Consider the following 22,342-nt stretch of genomic DNA (forward strand, 5'->3'; position numbering starts at 1 on the left):
CCAGTTCCTTTGGGTGTAAAGATAGACTATTGACTTGAGATTTTTGTTGTTTCTTTAGGTAGGCCTGCATTGCTATGAATTTCCCTCCTAGGAGTGCTTTTGCTGTGTCCCATTGATTTTGGGTCATCGTGTTTTCACTTTTATCAACGTATCTTTTTGATTTCTTCCTTAATATCATTGTTGCCCCACTCATTATTTAGTAGCATGTTATTTAGCCTCCATGTATTTTTGTGTTTTTCGGTTTTTTTCTTGTAAACGATTTCTAGTTTCATAACATTGTGGTCAGAGAAGAAATTGATATGATTTCAATCTTCTTAAATTTATTGAGGCTTATTTTGTGGCCTAATATGTGTCTCTCTTGGAAAATGTTCCATATGCACTTGAAAAGAATGTATATTCTGCTGCTTTGCGGTGAAATGGTCTAAAAATATCAATTAAATCCATCTGGTCTAGTGTGTAATCAAAGGACGCTGTTTCCTTGTTGATTTTCTGTCTGGAAGATCTGTCTATTGATGTCAGCAGGCATTAAAGTCCCCTACTATGATTGTGTTACTGTTGATCTCTGCTTTTATGTTGGTAAATATTTGTTTTATATATTTAGGTGTTCCTATGTTGGATGCATAGATATTTACTAGGGTTATATCCTTTTGTTGGATAGATCCTTTTATCATTATGTAATGTCCTTCTTTGTCTCTTATTATAGTCTTTGTTTTAAAGTCTATTTTGTCCGATATAAATAATTACTATCCCAGCTTTTTCTCCTTTTCGTTTGTGTGAAATATCTTTTTCCATCCCTTTACTTTCATTCTATGTGTGTCTTTTAATCTCAAGTAGGTCTCCTGTAGGCAGCATATGCATGGGTCTTGTTTTCTTATCTATTCTGCTACCCTATGTGTTCTGATTGGAGCATTTAGGCCATTTACAATTTAAAGTGATTATTGATAAATACATAGTTACTGCCATTTTATTATTCTTCATGTTTTTAATATTCTTTTGTTTGTTTTCTCCTTTCTTCTGATTAAAGTAGTCCTTTTAATATTTCTTATAATACTGGCTTGGTGGCAATAGATTCCTTTAGCTTTTGTTGTCTGGGAAACTCTTTATCTGTCCTTCAATTTTAAATGATAGCCTTGCTGGGAAGAATAGTCTTGGTTGTAGGCCTTGTTTTTGATCACTTTGAATAATTCCTGCTACTCCCTTCTGGCCTGCAAAGTTTCTGTTGAGAAATCAGCTGATAGTCTTATGGGAGCTCCTGTGTAATTAACTAGTTGTCTTTCTCTTGCTGTTTTTAGGATACTCAATTTAACATTTGCCATTTTAATTATAATGTGTCTGGTGTGGGCCTGTTTGGGGTCATCTTGTTTGGGATTCTCCGTGGTTCCTGGGCTTGTATGTCTTATTTCCTTCACCAGGTTAGGAAAGTTTTCAGTAATTATTTCTTCAAATACGTTCTCGATCCCTTGCTCCCTCTCTTCTCCTTTTGGTATTCCTATGATGCAAATATTGTTACACTTGATGGTTTTCCAAAGGTCCCTTAAACTATCTATGGTTTTTTTTTTGGTTTTTTTTCATTACTTTTTCTTTTTGTTGTTCCAATTGGGTGTTTCAGATACCTTGTCTTCTAAATCACTGATTCAGTACTCTCCTTCCTCTAATCTGGTGTTAATTCCTTCTAGTGTAGTCTTCATTTCAGTTTTTGTATTCTTTATTTCTAACTGGTTCTTTTTTATGGTTTCTATGTCCTTCTTTATGCTTACTATCTCTTTATTCATGTTCTCACTAAGTTTTTTAAACCTTCTTATAATCAATGTTTTAAACTCTGTCTCTGCTAGGCTAGTTGCCTCAATTCCATTTAGTTCTTTTACTGGAGTTTTCTCCTGTTTTTTATTTGGGATATGTTTCTTTGTCCCCTTATTCTGGCTGCCTCTCTATGTTTGCTTCTGTGTATTAGGTAGATCTCCTATGTCTCTCAGTCCTTGCTGGTTGACTTTATGAGGACATTTTTTTTTTTTAGCTGAACCATCCTGCCACCTGTTGGCAGCTCAGCTTGGGCCGGGAATCAAACCGGTGACCCTGTTGCTCAGAGCTCGCACTCTTGAGCGAGCTCTTAACCAACTGAGCCACTCGGCCGGCCCTGGTTGACTTTATATATAGTATGTGTCCTGTGTGGTCCAATGGCGCAGTGTCCCTGATCTGTGCATATGTTCTAGGAGTGTCCCTTGTGTGTATTCTGCTTTTGTAGTTGCACCTTGATTACTTTTGGTGCACAGTGGGTAGGAGTGACTCCCAGGCTAACTGGCTTTGAGGACTCACTACACTCACAGCATATGAGCTGCTGTGTGGGGACTGACCCTCTCAGATGGGGATTCACCTCAGTGGGCTCTTGTGCCTGTTAAGACTATCCTTTGGGTGTGCTGCTTGTGGGGCTAATCAGGTAGTGCTCTGATGTGGTCTAAAGCTGGTCTCTGGATGTGTTGTTTCTGGTGTCTCTTGGGAGGGGCTCCCATGCAGGCCATTTTCAGCCTTGCCTGTGACTGGCCCGGAGCTAACTGGTAGGAGCTACAAAACTACATGTGGTTGTTTGCTGCCTGTGCTGGACCTGGAGGCATATGGGAGTAGCCTCGCTGTAAACCAAGGCCAGTTGCTACCAGTATTATGCCTGGGGCAGTTTAGCAAAAGGCCCAGGGCCCCCATGCCTGTTGCCACCTGCTGGCTGCCATAAGGCTCAGCTACTGAAAGAGCCTCCTTGGTGTGCAGTCTGGGCTGGTTGTGTCAGCACTGATAGTGTCCCCAGCCATGCAGCACTAGCTGTGTTGCATGGAGCACCAGGGAGTCATGGGTTAAGTGAGGTGATTTTTACAAATTTAATGCAGATTCAGTTCTTGTGCCAGCATCGAGCCCATGACCATTCTGCAAAACACCCTGAGAACACTGTGGCCAGCCAGTGTTTGCTTCAGGCCCACAGATCCCTGAGAGCTACCCAAGAGAGGCTGCAGTGCAAATTGTGGCTCACTGCCCACCACCAAAAGTACCCTCGGCCACCATGGGCTGTCTGCTACTATAAAAGGCTTCCACAGCTTGTGGGTGGGACAAGCCACCCAAAAGCCAAGAGTGCACCCCACGATGCAGCACTAGCTAGGTGGGGCAGGGACCCTGGGTGTCACCAAAATGGTGTCCATGTGTTGATTTTACCAGAGCACTTCTGTCCTAGATTGGCCCCTTAGTGGAGGGTTCAACACAAGAAAGATGGTGCCTTCCTGTAGGCTACACATGAGGTGGGCTCCACACAGGGACAATGGTGGCTGTTCCTCGACCTTGCCTCAAAGCCACACAACTCAGTCTTTCCCTGTATGTCTCTGGCACCGCTCGAGTTGCCACGCTTCCACTGGAGCTCAGGTGAGTGTTTGCAAGTGAGTGATTCTGTGTGTGGGCCCTTTAAGAGGATGTCTGGGTTTCCAGCCACACTCCTTCTCATCAACAGAGTCCTTATTGATTTTCACAGTCAGATAATGTGGGGACTCCACTTACTGGCACAGGACCTCTAAGCTGGGGAGCTTAGCGTGGGTGTGGGACCTCTCCCTCTTCTGAAGGGACCTCCACCACCAAGGTGTCCCTCCTGGTGTTCAACCTCTATCTGTGAGTTTGGGGTCAGCTCATTTTGTGTCTTCACCCCTCCTACCAGTCTCAATGTGGCCTCTTCTTTATATCCTTAGGTATAGGGGTTCTGTTCAGCTAGTCTTCAGATCATTCTTGAGGTTGGCTGTTCTATAATTTAGTTGTAATTTTAATGTGACCCTGGGAGGCAGTAGGCATAGTATTTATCTATTCCACCATCTTGGACCTTCTCAAGCTCTATACTATTTTTAATGCAATGGCATTGTTTCCTAACTGATCCCCCAATCTATCTCCACACAGTAGTCTTTAACATTTCATTATAAAACTTTTTAAACATAAAACAAAGTTGAAAATTTTATAATAAACACAGATATACCCCAAAGTACATTCTACCATTAAATTTTACTATACTTGCTTTATCATATGCTTATCTATCTATCTTTCTGTCTACTCATTAAACAATCCATTTTATTTTTGGTTATTTCAGTGTAAACTGCATATAGCAGTACATTTTCCTTTAAATACTTTAGTATGCATATCATTAACTACAGTTCAATATTTATAATTTTGAAAAATATATGTACAATTAAACGCACAAATCTTAAGTGTATATTCACTGAGTTTTGACAAATATATTCTGTCTAATCTAAACCCTTATCAAGATAGAAAACATTATCATCACTCCAAAAAATTTCCTCTTGTCCCTTTTCAGTTGTTATATAAATTAGCTGAAGATGGCCTCTATGTATTGGCCCCTGGGTTGTTTATTTTTCCACTGCAGGCGAGACACATTAGCTCAAAAGTCTACTGGAACCAAACTGAAAATTTCATACATCAATGACTTTAAAATAGCCAAACAAGATTTTTAGCCATTTAGAGCTTGCCTGCTTTGCATACTCTACAAAACTATGCCCAACATCTGTTAGCCATTGATATGATAGAGCTTGTGGTTGTAAGACCCCACTTCACTACCACTCTTCAGAGCTCCCTGATCCAGACATTCCCCACCTTGGTACTGAGAGAGTTCATCTAGACATGCAATCTCCAGAGACACCCTCTCCAATCTCCATCACCTCAGGAGTTCCACTGCCCTCCTCCCCTTCTGAATGGTGGCCCTTTGACTACAAGCCTTTAGATAGTATCATGCTGTGAGGGACATCCTTTCTCATGCAACCCTGTCCAATGGTCATATCTTTTCCCCTGATCAGCCTCCAAATCCTGCACATTCCTTACAACAGTCAATCCCCATTCTACCACCCTCAAGGCAACCACAATTCTGATTTTTTTCCCCCACTGAAGAATAATTTTGCCTCTTCTAGAATTTCATATAAATGGAACTACAGAATTTGTCAGGGTCTTTATCAAAGTATAGAGTGTAAGAGGCCATCCATGCTCTGTCATGCCAAGTATCTGGTTCACGTGACAGCCACAATAAGTGGAGACTCTGGCTTATGTTTTTTTGGATTTGAATAGTATGGGGTCACAGTGTCTCATTTCCCCTGGGTATACTAAAAAGCTGAGGACCATACACTATCTTGATAACTCTCTGAGGTAATACTTGAGTGATCAGTCATCCCTTTCTCTATTATAGTTTTTTGTAAAGTGTGGTCCCCTGCTAGCAGCATCAGCATGAACTGGTAACTACTTAAAAATGCAAATTCTCAGGCCCACATCAGACTCATCAAATCAGAAACTCTTGAGGGTTGTTGAATCATTATTCTGTATTTTAACAAGCCATTCAGATGATTCGAATACACGCTGAAGTTTGAGAGCCACTGTTCTCTTGAGACTCCATAACACGTTCTGGATCTAACATTCTAAAATTCTATAACTGTGTATTCAAAGTATGTGTAAGTAGCATACATTTCTACTTTAGGTAAGGTGAACTTCTGAGAATTGTTGTAATATTTCCTGTGCTTTTTGAGCTATAGTTATCTCTCCTAATATGTAAATTCTATTATACTTACTAATTACTAACTAAGCATATACTATGTATAATTTAAAGAGATGTATGAGTGAACAACAAGGCAAGTAAATCAATTGAAGTCCTCTGAAAGAAAATAAAATGGGAGTTTCTATGTTTGATACTATGGATTGGAATTGAGCAGAGAGAAAAGGCCCATATTCACCACCACAGAGAAAAATCCTTTCTATTTCAAATTCTTTTGGGGTGGAAAAGCAGGAGGCGGCATAATGGCATCTTTTATTATGTAGTGATTTTCAAATTTATAGAAAACAAGAATGAAATTTTACTTGTTCTTGTGAAAACTGAGCAAGGACAAGGCTGGCAAACAATAAATGGATGAAGGAATGGCCAACATAGCTTTTACATAGCTTTAGTTTCTTAATCGCCTGACAGGAAAACTTTGCAAGGGGAAAAACCATCTTTTCCATTTTGGTTTTAGGTATTCAATAAACAACTGGTTTTTGATTATAATGATAAACCATTAGACAGCAGTATGGTTTAAACTACGGATCCCCAAATTATTACTCAGAGTCCGACAGTAAATATTTTAGGCTTTGTGGGCCATATGGTTTCTGTTGTCAACTACTCAACTGCCGTTGTAACACAAAATCAGCCACTGACAATACCTAAATGTACAGGTGTGGCTGTGATCCAATAAAACTTTATTTACAAAAACAGGCAGCCTGTTTGGGCCATAATTTGCTGACCCCTGGTTTAAGCAACAGTTCTAAAACATTTAAATGCTTATGAATAATGGTGAACTTGAAGCAATGAGGGAATGAAACATTTTTTTTTTTTTGCTTGGGGTTAGCATAGGCCAAAGGTTGATTAGGTTATTTAAAATAATGGTTTATGTTTAAAAGCAATTCCAAAGGGTTTTCATAATAACCCATTTTCCACCTCACAATAATACTTTCAAATAAGTAGATTTGATGGTGGTGTGGGGAAGAATCCACCATAAGTTTAAACATTTTTTTTTCTAGCATGGATTTATCAACATACATGTCTACAGTCTGTCATTTTAAAGCCCTACATGTAATTATGGCAAGAGATGCCTCACGTCTTTAGCAAGCTAAGCACTAGTTTAAAATCCACCACCAACATTCATGCAGTAGAATTTACTCAAGTAAAAATAAACATCTCAGCACTCACATAATCTAGAAAGAAAAAAATCTTTTGTAGAAGGAAACAAAAACACAAATAACCTTTGTGTTTTTTTAAAACTAAAATCTTAGTGTTTCCTACTTAAAAATGTATTTCTCAATTATGTGACTCTGAAGTGTTTATTTTTATTCTGAGTGCAATGTAGATGTGTTTATTTTAGTCTCAGAGTATGGAAATAGGAAGGAGGGTAAGATTATAACCTTTTATTTAGCCTCTTAATATAGCCTGATTAGGATTTACAAGTTGTAATTAACAGAGCTCGAAGATGCTCTAACAAATACAAGCACAGTCTAAGAATTAACCTGCTGCCTGTTTCTTAGCATTCCATTTTCAAATAGGTTTGTGAAGCTATTTCTTAAAGGCAAAAAAAGGAGTTTTAGGACCTTAACCTTTTTTTTTTTTTTTTTTACTAAAACTAGGTGATAGTTTTCATAAATGTGGCTACAGTAATATCTCTTACTAGTTATTACTAAGGCTCATTCTAAAAGCGAGTCCACTTCTAGGTATAGTTTTAGAGGTGGTGTTGCTTCATCTTAAATCACAAAAGAAAATAAACTAAATTTCAGAATACTTCTTAGAAATGTCTATGCTTGTAAGTGGTAATTAATTAGTGATTATGATGACAAGTACTAGATAGGATCTTGATAACCTCAAAGTCTAGCACATGGTCACTGCTCATCCAAATGCGATCTAGTCCATGAAAGTTTTCTCTCAGTTGAATCCTTGGATTGACATCTCTTATATGCTATCTAGCACTTATATCCTGTTTTGTACCTCTTAAATGTTCTCATTCAGCATATATTGAGTTTATAATCACAATATAAATCATTATTTGTAATAGTGATAAGAGTTGCCTTTGCTGGGTGCCTACCATGTGTCAAGCACTGCAGACAGATGTGGTCCCAGCTCAAGGAGTTAAGAATGTGATACAGGAATCAGACAAGTTAACACAATGATAAACCAATGAGGCAAGTGTGATGAAAGAAAGGCAGAGTACAGGGAGCACACACAGGAGCAAAACCAGGAGCCCCTATTTGAGACTGGATTGGTTAGGAAAATTTCTTGGAGGAACCAAAGTCTTAAAGGATGGACAGACCAATGAAGGCTGAGGGCAGTCTAGATAGAAAGAAGGGCACATCAAACAAGCATGGTGTGCTTCAGTAACTACGGGAAAGCTGGAGTGACAAGGGCCTGGGGAAGAGTAGCAGCAAATGAGGAACAGACCATATTATGGATGCTTTCTTATTACATTTAGATTTTATCTGAAAGCTTTAAAGCAGGACACTGTGTTTTGTAATATGTTGAAGAAAATAGAGGAGGACAAGCTTAGGAGTAGAGTAAGGAAGACCTTTAGAAATGTATTGCAGTTCTTAGGCAAGAAATGTCATGGAACTGAGGTAGCAGTGACAAAAGGACAGAAGATAAAGAAAAAAAACATTTAAGAGATATTAAAAATAGACTGTTCAAGTTTGCAAATTGATTAGTTTGCAATCTTTGGGGGGTAGGGGAGGCAGTGAGATGGAGATAGAATTGACTAAGAAAAGGAATACAGACTTACTGCCCAGCCTTTATTTTTTTTACTAATTTTATTTATTTTTCATCCAACAAATTCTGCTGAGCATCTACATTTATATATTGGCTAGGCATTATACTAAATAGTGATGATACGGGGTAAACAACTTAGATTTATCCTTGACTCTCGTGAAACTTTGAGTCTAGTTATACATCAGCTATCTCCTTGACATCCATCATCTTTGTTCAGTTTAGTTTGTGGCAGATGTTGAAACCCACAGCCCACAGTCACATTTTATTTGGCTCACACATGCAGAGGTTTCAAAAACATTTGGTTTCGAATGCCCAGTTCACCACACTCCCTTTCTTGCCACTTCTTTACTTTGTTTACTGCACTTCTCAGGGACCTGAAAGCATTTAAGTGTATGATTCTTGCCCTAGTGTTACTTTTTTTTTTAACCTAGCTCATTTTGAATTACTTTTTTAAATTAAAAATACAAATAAACTAAAACTTACCATTTTAACCATTTTAAAATGTATAATTTGTGATATTTAGTATATTCACAATGTTGTACAACCATCACCACTCTCTAGCTCCCGAATGTTTTCATCATCCCCAAAGGAAAACCTGTACCTTAACCGTTGCTCACTGTACCCAGTCCCTGGCAACTACTAGCTTCTTTGTCTCTATGGATTTGCCTATTCTAGATATTTCATAACATATAATATGTAGCCTTTTGTGTCTGATTTCTTTCACTTAGCATAATATTTTCAAGGCTCATCCATAGTGTAGCATGTATTAGTACTTCATTCCTTCTCACTGATGAATAATATTCCATTGTATGGCTAGACCATACAATGGAATGTTTATCTATTCACTAGTTGATGGACATTTGGGCTGTTTCTGTATTACAGCTATTGTGAATAGTGCTGCTATAAAAATTCACAGACATATTTTTGTTTTGAACATCTGCGTTTACTTCTTTGTAGTAAATACCCAGGAGTGGAAAAGCTAGATCATATGGTAAGTCTATGTTTAAATTATTGTGGCACTGACAAACTGTTTTCCACAGTGGCTGTACCATATTACATTCCCACCAGCAATGTGTGTGTATGAAGGATGTAGTGTTACTTTTGACTCTCCTCTCTTTTGTTCCCCACAAATAATCACATCTTACATCTACAAAATATTCTAACTATAAAATAAAATCTCCTGAGTCTAGATCCTCATAACCTCTACTGTAGTTTGCAATGAACTCCTAACTGGACTCTACTTCCTCGCTTTCTCTTCTTCAATGTATATTATACTACTCACTTCTTATGTCTCTCAAATTAATCTTCCTGATGTATTTTATCAATGATCATGGCATGCACACTTTCTAAAGAGTAAGCCCAACTCATTAACCTAGCACTCAAGTTCTAGCACCTGTTTTACCCCTGGTTATGATGATATCAGGTTAGAACTCTCTATATTGCCTGTGTAAAGGTAAGCATGATGAGTCTTAGAGAATAAAGTATTCCAGAAGTAATTTAGAACAAGAAGAGATGACTACTAAAATGAAGCTAAAAAAAATCACTGTCAACATCAAAATTCTATATAATTCCACAATAAAAATCTGTCCATTAGATATTCATGACTACCTCTAACATTTCAACATTAAAAGCACATTTTTCAGGAAATCTAGTCTAAAGCATTTACCTGTCTTATTGAAGGGATAAACCATGGAAAAGTACTATTCCATTTCAATAGTCATCATCTAGATCAAGTCATATTCAAATTACCAAAGAAAACTGTATATAGAGATTATAACATGATACGGTTATATGCAATATGTACTATGATTTTCACTTCCAAATTAACATTAGTGATTAAATGATGCATCATGTAGCTCCTTATACAGCCTGAATGTTCAGTTAGTGTTATGGAATACAGCCTAGAGATAATGCTAATATCAGGATCAATATGAACTATGCTAGGATAAGGGCTTGTAAGTTACATGGATGAATTGCTGGATAAATAGTGAGCAAAACTTTAAAAGTAGAAAATATAAGGAGAACTTTTAAATTATCATCAATATGCTGATTAGAACACAGCATATGTGATATAATGAGAACAATCATATCAATGATGCTAACATTTAAAGAACAAGGAAAATATAAACATTAAATAAGCAAAGACAGAATAGCAATATGGAAGGAGAGTGTGAAGGTGAGAGAAGGACATTAATAAACAGTTATACTAGCAGAACAAGACCCTACACAGAGACACTATTTCCAAAGAAAGGAACAGACTTAGCTTCTTCATAGCCTTGACACAGAAGTTGCTCAACATCTATTAGGAATTCACTTAGTATAAAGCACTTGACAAGATACTACAAGAAAGAACAAGATATTATGAGCATTATCTCTGATAACTATTTTAAAAATTACATACAAATTATGCATAATTATGTAAGCCCCCTTAGAGAAAAACCTGAGTTTTAGAATTTAGAACTTCAAATACTCCAGTGAAAGTGGCAACTCCTCAAGAAGAGTAGCTCAGTTCATTATGAAAGAATGAATACGAACAGACAGATTTCAACTAAGGACTGGGGAAATCTCCAAACCAATTTAGTTGCTTGTATGGCCTGTTCACTTAAAAATACTGTGTATCATAATTATCAATTAAGTAAAATTGGTTTGAGTCATTTTGAATCAGATAAGATTATCAAACATATTTATGCTACTCAAGGAAATTTACACACATAGTGATTACAATGTGATATGGTTATATGTTCATTTGTTCATTCAACAATGAACCAAGTCAGCAATATGCTGTCTGGGCACTCTAGTACTTTGAGTATTTTTGTTCAGGTACTAATTATATAATGGTCCACTGAAAGGCACAAAAGGGTCCTATCTGATTAAAGGTAGTTCTAGTTACAATTTCTATATCTACTAAAGTTAAAAAATATCATCTGACAACTTCTAATTAAAAAATTAAGAAATATCATATTATACCTAAGAATTAGAAACTCAAGGCAGTATAATCAAGGCAGTGACTTAAGTTATCCACTACTTCCAGCTCACTTATGTATGCCACAATGTCAACACTCAGGCGGATACATAAATGAGTTAATTCAATCAGTTGATTCATAACAAATAGAGAAGACTTAGCTTTACTACTTTTTAAGACATAAAGATGGAACCGTTACTACTATTTTACCAAAATACCTACATAACACATTTTAGAGTAAGAAAGACCCACATAATAAATACTTGCTTTAAGACATTAAAGAAAAAAATCACAGCAATGAGTTAGCTGAAGTCTCTTAAAGAAAAAAAGAAACTAATTAAAGGCTTTGAAATTAATTTTTAAGCACATTCTTGGCATGATAATTTTATTTCAAAGTAAATCATTTGGGAAATAAAAGAGGAAATACATTTTTAATGGATGCTAAATAGAAAGGACTATTTTAATCCAATGTGTTGTTTTTCTATATTGAGATGGCTAAACTAGTTGATACTGTTTAACTTTTATTTTTTAAGTCCCAAATCATATTCCATATTTACAAATAATTTGCTCACTTACATATTAATGGTTGCCTACAGTACATTGTTGAAGACACGGGATATAACAGCCCATGAAGTAGACATAGGCCATACAAAGAATTCCACCTTTTATCCTGAGTGAGATAGGAAGAGGGGATGGTTTGGACAGAGAAGTAACAGGATCTATTGGTGAACAGAATAGAGAAAGACAAAGTGAAAGCATGTAATAAACACTTGCTTAAAGAAAATTTTAAAGAAAATTACAGTAATGAGTTGGCTGAAGCTCCTTAAGCAAAAGCCCATTAGAGGTTTCTTGAAAAGTAGTAACTTAGGAGAGGAATAATGGTGATTTGGTAGTGGTGGAGGTGGTAAGAAACAGCTCTAGTTTTAGTTATATTTCAAAGGTAGGACTTAATATGGTTTGATAATAGAATGATTTTTAGCATGAGTAATTCGGATAGGTGTAGAGATAAGAAATTTGGTTTTGGACATGTGAAGTTTGAATTACCTATTAGAGATCAAAATGGAGATTCTGAAGCTATGAAAGAGATCAGGTCATCTAGGGAGTGACCCTGTCAAGAACAATTCTGGTGAGAATTCATGAAGAAATGATTCCAATTTGGTAACATTAAATTTTAGGGAATCGCTGATTTTGTAGAATCACCATATAACTTGTCCAAAACCATATTTGAAAGATACCAAATAAAACTGGGAACACAAAAAAGAAGTTTCTAAACCCAAGAAAGTGCAAATAAAATGGTTTTGGCCATTATCTGGTACATCCATTACAAAGCTCTAACACTGTCCTCTCACTATAACAGATAAAACAACTACACTGAACAGAACAAAAAGCTATCCAATAATTAGAGCAGACATTTTCATATCTTCCAGAACATTCACCCCCATAGGGGTATGAAAGTACCTTCTATATGAGAATGCAAAGCATGTTTTCTTGTGCTCAGCAGCAGCAACTTTTATCAAACACCAGCGGCTTTGCATAAAATCAGTGTTGAAATCGAGAATCAGTTAATGTTACAGAGGAAAGATGTCAGAACATTTTCTTTGACAGCCAGTCTATTTCAGTTTTCAAAAAGATGTTTTAAAACTACCTTGTACATGAAAGCCTTGGATAACTACCAAAAAGCCTGGGATGCCTTTTGTTTCAACCTTTGGGACTGAACAACCTTCCTGTCTCACACTCAATTATACACATTTATGCGACCAAATTCTTGATGACAGGATTTAGCAGTTGTGAGGGACGCCAGTAATTATGATTCCAGACAAAGGCACAGGCTTATAAATCCAACACTATATAACATGAAATGCTTTTTCAGTAAGTAAATATTGGCTGTTAGCTTGCAATAAAATATTATTTGTCTCTTTTTTATAAAAGTACCCCAAAATTTAGGTAACCAAATTTTCCAGATAATCTGGTTGTTTATTTCACTGCACTAAAACTCATTTACTGTAGGTACAATAAAAACAATAATATTAAAAAGATGCTATAGGTTTGTTTTAGATAGGGCTGACTTAGTATGTATCTCAAGTGTCTCATGCAAGCTTATGCTGGAAATCTAATTTTGACATTACCCACTTAAAGCACTAAAATCTAATATACTTTCCAATTTCAAACAAAAGTAAACCCAAGCCTTAAAAGCTTTATTATATTGAACATATATAATATATACTGTCAACAAATGTGCTAAAAGATTTTTAAAGTGTAAGGAGAAACTATTTTTATAATTACTACTGTATAAGAAATTGTCTATTTTCCAATAATCTTTTTCACCTGGGGCTGTCACTATTAGTGCAAATATATGAATGAAATATGATATAACAAGCACTTAAAAGGACAGGCATTTTAAATAACTTTTTTTACCCTGTAAACTTAACACCTGTCACCAAAACAAGAAACAAAACAAAACAAACACAAAAATCCTCTAAGTTGACCAGGAACCCAGCTGTACTTAAAACAGTGTAATTATATAAAAAATGATATATAATGAAGTCAAAAGCGGTATCATAGAAAAGAGGTATAACTCAACTACCAAGGGAGTTTAAGAGTCAGAAAGTGTCCTTGGAGATAACTAGGTGGTGAAGTGGGAAGAAGAGGAGTGGGCAAGGAGGAAGATAAGAGATCAGAAAATCTTCCCAGAGGAGTCTGCGTTTGATCTGAGTCTTTTGGAGAGCTATATTTTGGACAAATGAGAAAAACTTCAGTATAAGAATACCAGGTGATTTGCTAAAGGTTATGAAACTACTTATTGCAAAGTCAGGCCTGGAACAATGGTTTACAGATGCCTAAAGCAAGTAGGCAGTACTTTTCACCTGGTTTTTCTCAAACATAGTAAATGATCTTTGTCTGTTTTTCCATTTTTCTGGTTGAAATAGGTCACAATGAAAAAAATATTTGCTAAAAGGACACTGAGAACAGGAAAAATTTCACAGTTTGTGTTTTAATTACCTACATAACTTGATCTTTCCCCTCTCTAAACATAGAAAATATATGAAACCTTTTAAAAAAATGTCTGTATCCTGGTATGTTAGCAGCATCTGACCCATAATAGGTGTTATTATTTGTTGACTGAATGTACTACAAACATGCTACTTAGCACTTAATTACATATTATCTTTTATTTCTCTATTTATTTTGCATCTGTGTGCCATGTTTCCCTAACTGGATGGCAAGCTGTTAGGGAGCACTTCAACTATACTGCGTAGCAAGGTAGGATCATGTCTTATTTCTGAGCCTGTTTCTAGAACTATGCCTTGCACAGAGGACTCAAATATTTGAAGAATGAATAGCTAAACAAACAAGTGTCCTTAGTTTCTTTTCCACCCAACAAAAGTAAAATTGGGAAATCTCTCAACTTATCATTCAGACACTATAACCAACCCCAAAATCCACTTTGCTCTGAATCTGTGTTGGTAGTAATATTGGAATAGGGTAGGTGTGGGGAAAAGGGGTTCTCTCTTTTGACAGATGATTACCACAGGTCCAGTGGAGCAAAGGGTAAAGAAAGTAACTAAGGAACCACTAAACTATTGTCTGTGTCTATGAGTTTTTGTTTCTTCATTTATTTGTCTTGTTCCTTTATTGTTTTTAGTTTTATATCCCACATATCAGTGAAATCAGTGAAAAGGTTCTTGACCTTTTGTCTGGTTTATTTCACTTAGCATAATAATCTCAAGATCAATCTGTGAAGATATAAAAACTCAGAGACACAGACAATAGTTTAGTGGTTACCAGAGAGGGTAAGGGGAGAGGGGATGTGGTACATGAGGGTAAAGGGGATCAAATACACGGTGACGGAAGGAGAACTGACTCTGGGTGGTAAACACACAATGTGATCTATAGATGATGTATTACAGAATTGTACATTTGAAACCTATGTAATTTTAATAACCACTGTCACCTCAATAAATTAAAAAAAGAAAAGAAAAAGAAACTAACTCTCATGAGGGGAGGCAAACCCATTTGATTAGTTGCTTCCATTCTCTACCCAACTTTATGATTGTGGTTGCACCTTTACATCCACGCCACTCTATTTCTGGAATTCTTTTCCATCATTGCTCCTAAATAAAAATAAAAGAGGAGGGGGGGGAGAATTCCAGAAAGATGAATATTAGACTTCATGCAATTTAATTCATAGTGGCTGGGTTTTTTTTCAAGTGATCAAAGCATTCCAAAAAGTGAGAAAAGCTAAAAGCTATTAGAAATGACCTAAGCCAATGGTCTCTCTTGCCCAAGTTAACAGATTCTCAGACTCACCCTTCTCAAAGACTTGGTTTTGTGCACATGTACAAAAGCATGTGCAAAGATGCCCAGCATTGTTTTGGAATTCTAACCCCTGATGCAAAAAAGGGCAAATCTTTTCATTTTGCTTTTTACAAAATGCTCAACAAATGTTTGCTGAACTGAAATACAACTAAACTAAATAAAAACAAGAAACATTAAAGCACTCACCAGCTGGATACCAGTCAAGGGGAAACATCATATTAAAATCATCATATTAAAAATCCTTTCATCATTCTCAAATTTTTTTCTCATGTTCAAATTATCAAGAGATTGATCACAATGGTTATAAATTAATGGTAAATAACAAATGTCTTAATTTATCTTTTATTTAAAGTCTTTAAAAATGTTAGTAATAAATGGAATACTTATAACTGCTGGTGCACGTTAAAGCGTGAAGCTCACATACTATAAACTAGACAAAATAGAAATTGACAGCTCAACTAAAACCAAACCACATTTTAAGTCATTTTTCACATAGCTAAAATGACATCATTGCCTTAACAAAGCAGAAAGCACGCATTGCATCTGTGTTGGTGGAGCTGAGCAAACACACATGTGGCCTAATTTATTTTCAGGCTGTGAAAAATTTTAGTGCATAGCTGTAAGGTGCTTTCTGTGACCACTCGGCACAAGTGCTAAAGCAATATTCCATGATAGAGGCCTCGCTGGAAAGAGAGGTTAGTGGGGAAATGCTCTACTGTTTCCATCACTCCCAATAAAATTATATTGGAAATACATTCCAGAGGTTTCTAAATCTAGGGGTTTGGAGAAGATTTAAGAACAAATCTTTAAGCAGAACACAATTAAATTTCGATGAAAGTTTCATTCTTCTCATTCTTCAGAAAAAGCATTTCTACTGACCTCAACTCTGAGTCTCTACAGGGAATGTTAGTATCCCACAAAAACAGAGTCAAATTAACTACTTTTGAGCTGCCTAGACTCTGTTCTCCTTTTTATGACCAGGAGCTAAGTAGATAGTCTTTGGAAAGAGAAGAAAACAAAAGGGTGGTAGTGGTGTTGGGGGAAGTAAAACTTCTTTTCGAGAACCAGAGCTTAATGTGCCCCAAATAGCAGCAGAACAAAATCAGGGTCCCGAACTTCCACGAGGACAAGGGTTTTGGTCTGTCTTGTTCACTGCGGTATTCCCAGCAGTGCCTGGCCACAGTAAACACTCAACAAATATTTGCTGACTTAATTATGATGATAAATGTCCATCTTGTTATAAAGCCCCTTATAGTCAGTTAGTCATGGGTCTTTTCTGAAGGTGGCAGATATTGTAAGGGTTTGTGACACAGGAAGAGGCAGGTCTCCTGAAGTGGGTGAGATACCTAGTTTTGCCTTTCCACTCTTTGATCTGGTGCGTTACAAAAAAGTGGAGCTCCTTGGGGTTGGCACTGAGATGACAAGGAGAAAAAGAGGAAAGAACAAGTCCTAATTTATAAATGATATTTTCTAATGGTATGTCATTGTCTTTATTTCCCTTAGGGCCCAACATTTCTCCTAGTATCTTCCATGGGATATTAAAAGAGGTCCAGCTTGGGAAACCTGCTTAACTATCTTACCTAGTCACTGTCTCTCTTGCTCCATTTTATTTTCTCACACTAGGTACTACTTTCTAATACTCTCATTTGTTTGTGTTTTGCTATTCATATCCCCCCACTAGAATGTAAACTCCACGCAAGCAGGGACCTTACAACTACATACCCAAATGCCTAGAAAAGTGCCTAATACACTGTTGTCACTTAAATATTTGTTGAATAAATTAATAATTGCCAGGCATTGTCCTAAGAAATGAATGAGAAACACAACGACTATCCCTTCTACAGTTTACATTCTGTGAAGATATAATACAGCGGTTCTCAACCTGTGGGTCGCGACCCCTTTGGGGGTTGAACGACCCTTTCACAGGGGTTGCCTAAGACCATCGGAAAACAAAAAGATATTTACATTATGATTCATAACAGTAGCAAAATTACAGTTATAGAGTAGCAACGAAAATAATTTTATGGTTGGGGGTCACCACAACATGAGGAACTGTATTAAGGGGTCATGGCATTAGGAAGGTTGAGAACCGCTGATATAATATATAATATCAGGAAAAAGGAACCTGAGGGGAACATCAGGTAGAAAAGGTTTATTTTCCTGTGTTCCAGAGCTTTTACTGTTAAATGTACAGTGAAAATTTATCAAGAAACTTTCTTCTTCCCAACTGAACATCTGACAGCAGTGATGCTTCCTATTTATACTGAAAACAAATTGAGAAATGCAGTCCTGTGTCTTGCTGAAGTAATCCCATTTAGTCTTCCCTGGCTGTGATGCTGGCACTAAGGGAAGATTCTTCTATCTACACTTGGGGCAGAGTGTTAAATTGCCAGTGTGGTGATAGCAGTGATAACTAGGGAGTGATCCTCAATGGTGTATGAAGTCAAGGGACAAGACACTGAATTGAGAGTTCCAGACATCCCTCCTTGCCTGGACATTCTCCCTCCACTATAAATGTAGGAGGACCTGAGTTTTACTTATTCAGCATGAGAGTTTCTGAGCTTGATCTTCATTAATTTTGTAAAATTCTTGGCCATTATGTATTCAAATATTTTTTCTGCCCCATTTTTCTCTCTTCTTCTAACACCTAAATTCATTTATACTAAACCATTTGATATTGTTCCACCCACAGCTCCTGGATGTTTCACATCTTTTTTCTTTGTGTTATACTTTGGAAAATTTCTGTTAATCCATCTTCAGGTTTACTGATTCTTTCTTCAGCTGTGTCAAGTCTGAGGATAAACTCGTTGCAAGAATGCTGTCCACCTTTTCCACTAGATCCTTTACATATTAATCTAGTTGTTTTAATATTCCTGTCTGATATTTCTTAATATCTGGTTCACCTCACAGTCTGGCTGACTGTTTCATCTTTCAACAATGGGTTTCTTTCTTGCCATTTAATGTGTTGTGAAGTTTTTGACAGATTACTGGACATTGTGATAGAAGAACAATAGACACTGAGGTCAATAGTATCCTCAAGGAAGTGAGCATGACTCTTCTTGTATTAGGCCATTAGAAGTTGAGTCAATTCAGTCGTTGTTGAGATGGGCTTGGGTTTTGCTGTTATCTTTAACCTGAGGGTCCCACAGATTCTTCTAGTGATGAGCTGTTGCCTTGTGCTTAGTGTGATGCCTGGAATATGAGAGTTTTTCTCCTTGTCCTTGCTCTCCTTGCAGCTTTTATCAGTCCCTGCATGCCTGCACTGTAGGGGAGGGAGGAGAAATAAGGTGGGTATCTCTCACCAGCTCTTGCTCTTGCCCTAGCAATAGGCTACTAGAGTACTCAGCATTAGGCTCTTGGTGGGGCATGTGAGATCCTCAGTCTTCCCAGTCAGTCTCAATTTTTGGCAGTCTGTGCACCTGGGCCACTATGGTAAGGTCTTCTCACATCCCTGCCCCTCCTCAATCCCCATGGCAGCTAAATTCTGCCTTACATCCGTGACAGCTCTTGGGCAGATGAGAGTTTCTGGCTTCTCCCTCAGTGGTAGCAGATCTCTGGTTTGTATTGGTGCGGAATCCAGAAGCAGTGGATATTTGCCGAAGTCATGTAGGTGATAGAGATGTTCTTCTCCAAGAGGGCTTTGCTTCTACCCCTCTCCAGGAAGCAAGGAACTTCATCTGGGCCCCGAGGATGAGAGAATCTGTTGTCCCTCCTTGGTGGCTTAAGGCTTTTGCTTAACATGAAAGAAGGTTCTGTGGAAGAAGGCAGTGTTTCATGCCTTTCTCATAGAGGAAACCAATCAACTTTTACATCCCTGTGCCACTAAGGTATGCTCTTTTCCATTTCCCGATTTACCTCCAATCTTTCTTTTGAGAAAACAAGTAGAGGCCCATGAAGAAGAAAATAACTGGGGCTCCCAGTTACTTTAAACTGATGCTTTAGCCCACACTTGCTCTTTAAGAAACACATTAAACTTTTAGTAGGTTTCTTCTCACCCATTATGATGATGGCTACATCTTCATCCTATGCTCTTCCAAATGTGACACAATTTATGTGTCCAATCTCTTTTCAGAGGGGTTGTCACTCTTTGGAATTTAGTTCACTTGACTTTCTTATAAACTCAGTTCACTAATCAATTCAAGAAAGTTAAAATTTTGAAGACTGTATGGCCTTTATTGTTATGATGGGAATGATGGTCTTTTGAGGACTTATTTTATTAAAGAAAGCAACAGTTATCAGCCATTGAATATTTTTTCAACCATTGGTCTTTGAAGATGGGAGTTAAATCATCATCTTCTTCTTTTTCTTCTTTTTTTGTTAAGATCATTCCAGTTTTAAATTTCTAAGATTCTGAAAATCTCATGGAATGGAAATATAAATGTAGGCTGGAGCTATGGGGAAGGAAAATAAAAAACTAAATTTGGCTATGAGGTAGTCTTTGGCCACTGAGATAGATTCCTAAAAAAATGATTATGTTACAATGTGTGGTGAGAGAGATATAACAGTTTAAATGAAAAATCTTGATGGGGATTTAGCATGAGGAGGTGGGGGAGCTTAGAAAGGGAAGACAGAAAAATCTGACCAGGAAAAGTGTCATAAGGCATAAGTTGAATTGAGTCTTAAAGTAGTTCTCTAAGTGGAGAAACAGAAGGGGAGTATATTCAAGGGAAAGAGAGGTAAATAAACCATAGAATTGTTTAGGGCTAAAGATGTGGGGAGAGAGTACCAAGAGATGAGGATTAAGAGCATAAATTTTGGAGTCAGATAGACTTGAGTTTGAAGCCTGGTCTGCTACTTCAAGACTGTGTGACTTTGGACAGTTGGCTAAGCACTTTCAAATGCATTTTGCCAGTCTGTCAAATGGAAGTATTAATGCTTACCTCCCAGGGTTGTCATGAGGACTAAATGAGATCATTCACCTAAGGTACAGATCCGTGCTCAACACGTAATGGCTGGTACTGCTGGCAGCAGTGCTTCTCCATCACAGAGCACAGGCACCACACATCCTTTGCAGTAGTAGTTATTTGGGACTTTTCTAGAAATATTAAGAAGTATAGGGGGGCCTCTTTAGAAAAACAATTGCCTCCCTGCAGCCTGAGTATAATTCTCTTCTTCTTTAAGATAGTACAGTTCCTATCTCCTCCTTGGCACAAAAACTAGCATACATATTTAAAAGTAGCCCATTAGAGAGTCCCTCCTACTGGAAACAGCAAGTAATAATTTATGCCTGGCACGTAGGAAGAACTACTAATTTTATCTGTTTCACTGTGTCTATGTAGGAGGGAAAGCAGATAAAACAAGACTATGTGCTGAAAAACCATTCTTATCTAGGGGCAGACCCCTAAAGAAATGATAGGTTACAATGTGTGCAGAGAGAGATAATGCAAGTATAGTGAAACATGAAGATACTGTTCAGCAACGACCCAATTTTTATAGTGAGGACTAAGGTTTGGCCACACCTACAACATCTAAGATTTAGGTTGTAGTTGTTTATTGTTTGTTTGTTTTTGTCTTGGGCTTCCAGAGCCTCTAGTAGCTCTTTCCAGACATTTAGTAATCCAGAAAAGGCCTGGAAATTGCTCTCCTCATGTTGCTAAAGATTAACTGTATTACCTGAATCTCATTCCCTGGGATATGCTACCTGGCTGTGGCTTAATCACTTCCGAGAATAAGACTTCACCTAGAGAACGCTAGAACAGAGATTCTCAAATTTTAGCCTGTATCTGAATCATATGGAGGACTTGTTAAAACAGAATGCTGGGCCCTACTCCTAGAATTTTTGATTCAATATGTGGTGGGGCTATAGAATCAGTATTTTTTAACATATTCCCAGGCGATGCTGATGCTCCTGGTCCCAGAACTACATTCTGAGGAACACTCCCTCAGAGGTTTTTGTTTTCAGAGTGGTCTACCTCCTAGTTACCTGAGGTATGTGTTAGAAGAGCTCACTATCACTGGCTTATAGATAGAACTATGAGAATGAGATACAAGTGAATAAATACTAATAGGATAAGGCAAGGGCTGAAAAGAAAGAGGGACAAATTGTTCTCCCATCAGTTTTTTGGAAGGGGTTGAATCCCAAAGAAGGACCTAATAATCCCACTTCTGGGTATTTAATCCAAACAAACCCAAAATGTTACCTCGAGGGGACATGTGCATCCATATGTCCATTGCTGCATTATTTACATAAGTCAAGATATGAAGGCAATCTGGGTGTCTCTGAATGGATGAATGGATAAAGAAGAGGTGGTACATATATACAACAGAATATTACTCAGCCGTAAAAAAGAATGAAATCTTGCTATCTGCGACAACATGGATGGACCTAGAGGGTATTGTGCTGAGTGCAGTAAGTCAGACGGTGAAAGACAAATGTCATATGATTTCATGTATAAGTGGAATCTAAAGAATAAAATAAACAAATAAATGAAACAGAAACAAACTCAAAAAAGAGAACATTTTGATGGTTGCCAGGTGGGAGGAGGGCTGAGGGTAGGTGAAAAAGGGAAAGGGATTAAGAAGTACAAATTGGTTGTTACACAGTAGTCATGGGGATGTAAAGTAAAGCATAGGGAATATAATTAACAATATGGTAGGGCCGGCCGAGTGGTGCGTTGGTTAAAGAACTAGCTTGGGATGCCAGAGGGCCCCGGTTCGGATCCCACATATGAGGGCCAGTGACACTGCCCTCTACAGCTAAGATGCTGAACGACAGCTCAACCTGGAGCTGGGCTGCTGTGAGTCGCTGGCGACGGCGTAGGCTACACTCCCTG

At 37.4% G+C, this 22,342-nt stretch overlaps 1 protein-coding gene across 13 annotated transcripts in view; it reads right to left on the bottom strand.

Annotated features, from left to right (window-relative positions):
- Window positions 1-22,342, bottom strand: part of ARHGAP20 (Rho GTPase activating protein 20) — a 139,397-nt gene that overhangs the window by 63,094 nt on the left and 53,961 nt on the right. The window contains exon 1 of one of the 13 annotated variants that reach the window (XM_019653673.1): window positions 11,829-11,948. The exons of the other annotated variants lie outside the window; for them this stretch is intronic. Coding sequence (XP_019509218.1) covers window positions 11,829-11,830 — 2 coding nt within the window. The 5' untranslated portion in view covers window positions 11,831-11,948. Of the gene's footprint in view, window positions 1-11,828; window positions 11,949-22,342 lie in introns of those variants that run through there. 13 annotated transcript variants of the gene reach the window in all.

Source organism: Hipposideros armiger, unplaced genomic scaffold, assembly GCF_001890085.2.
Source record: "Hipposideros armiger isolate ML-2016 unplaced genomic scaffold, ASM189008v1 scaffold_204, whole genome shotgun sequence".
Classification (NCBI taxonomy): Eukaryota; Metazoa; Chordata; class Mammalia; order Chiroptera; family Hipposideridae; genus Hipposideros; species Hipposideros armiger.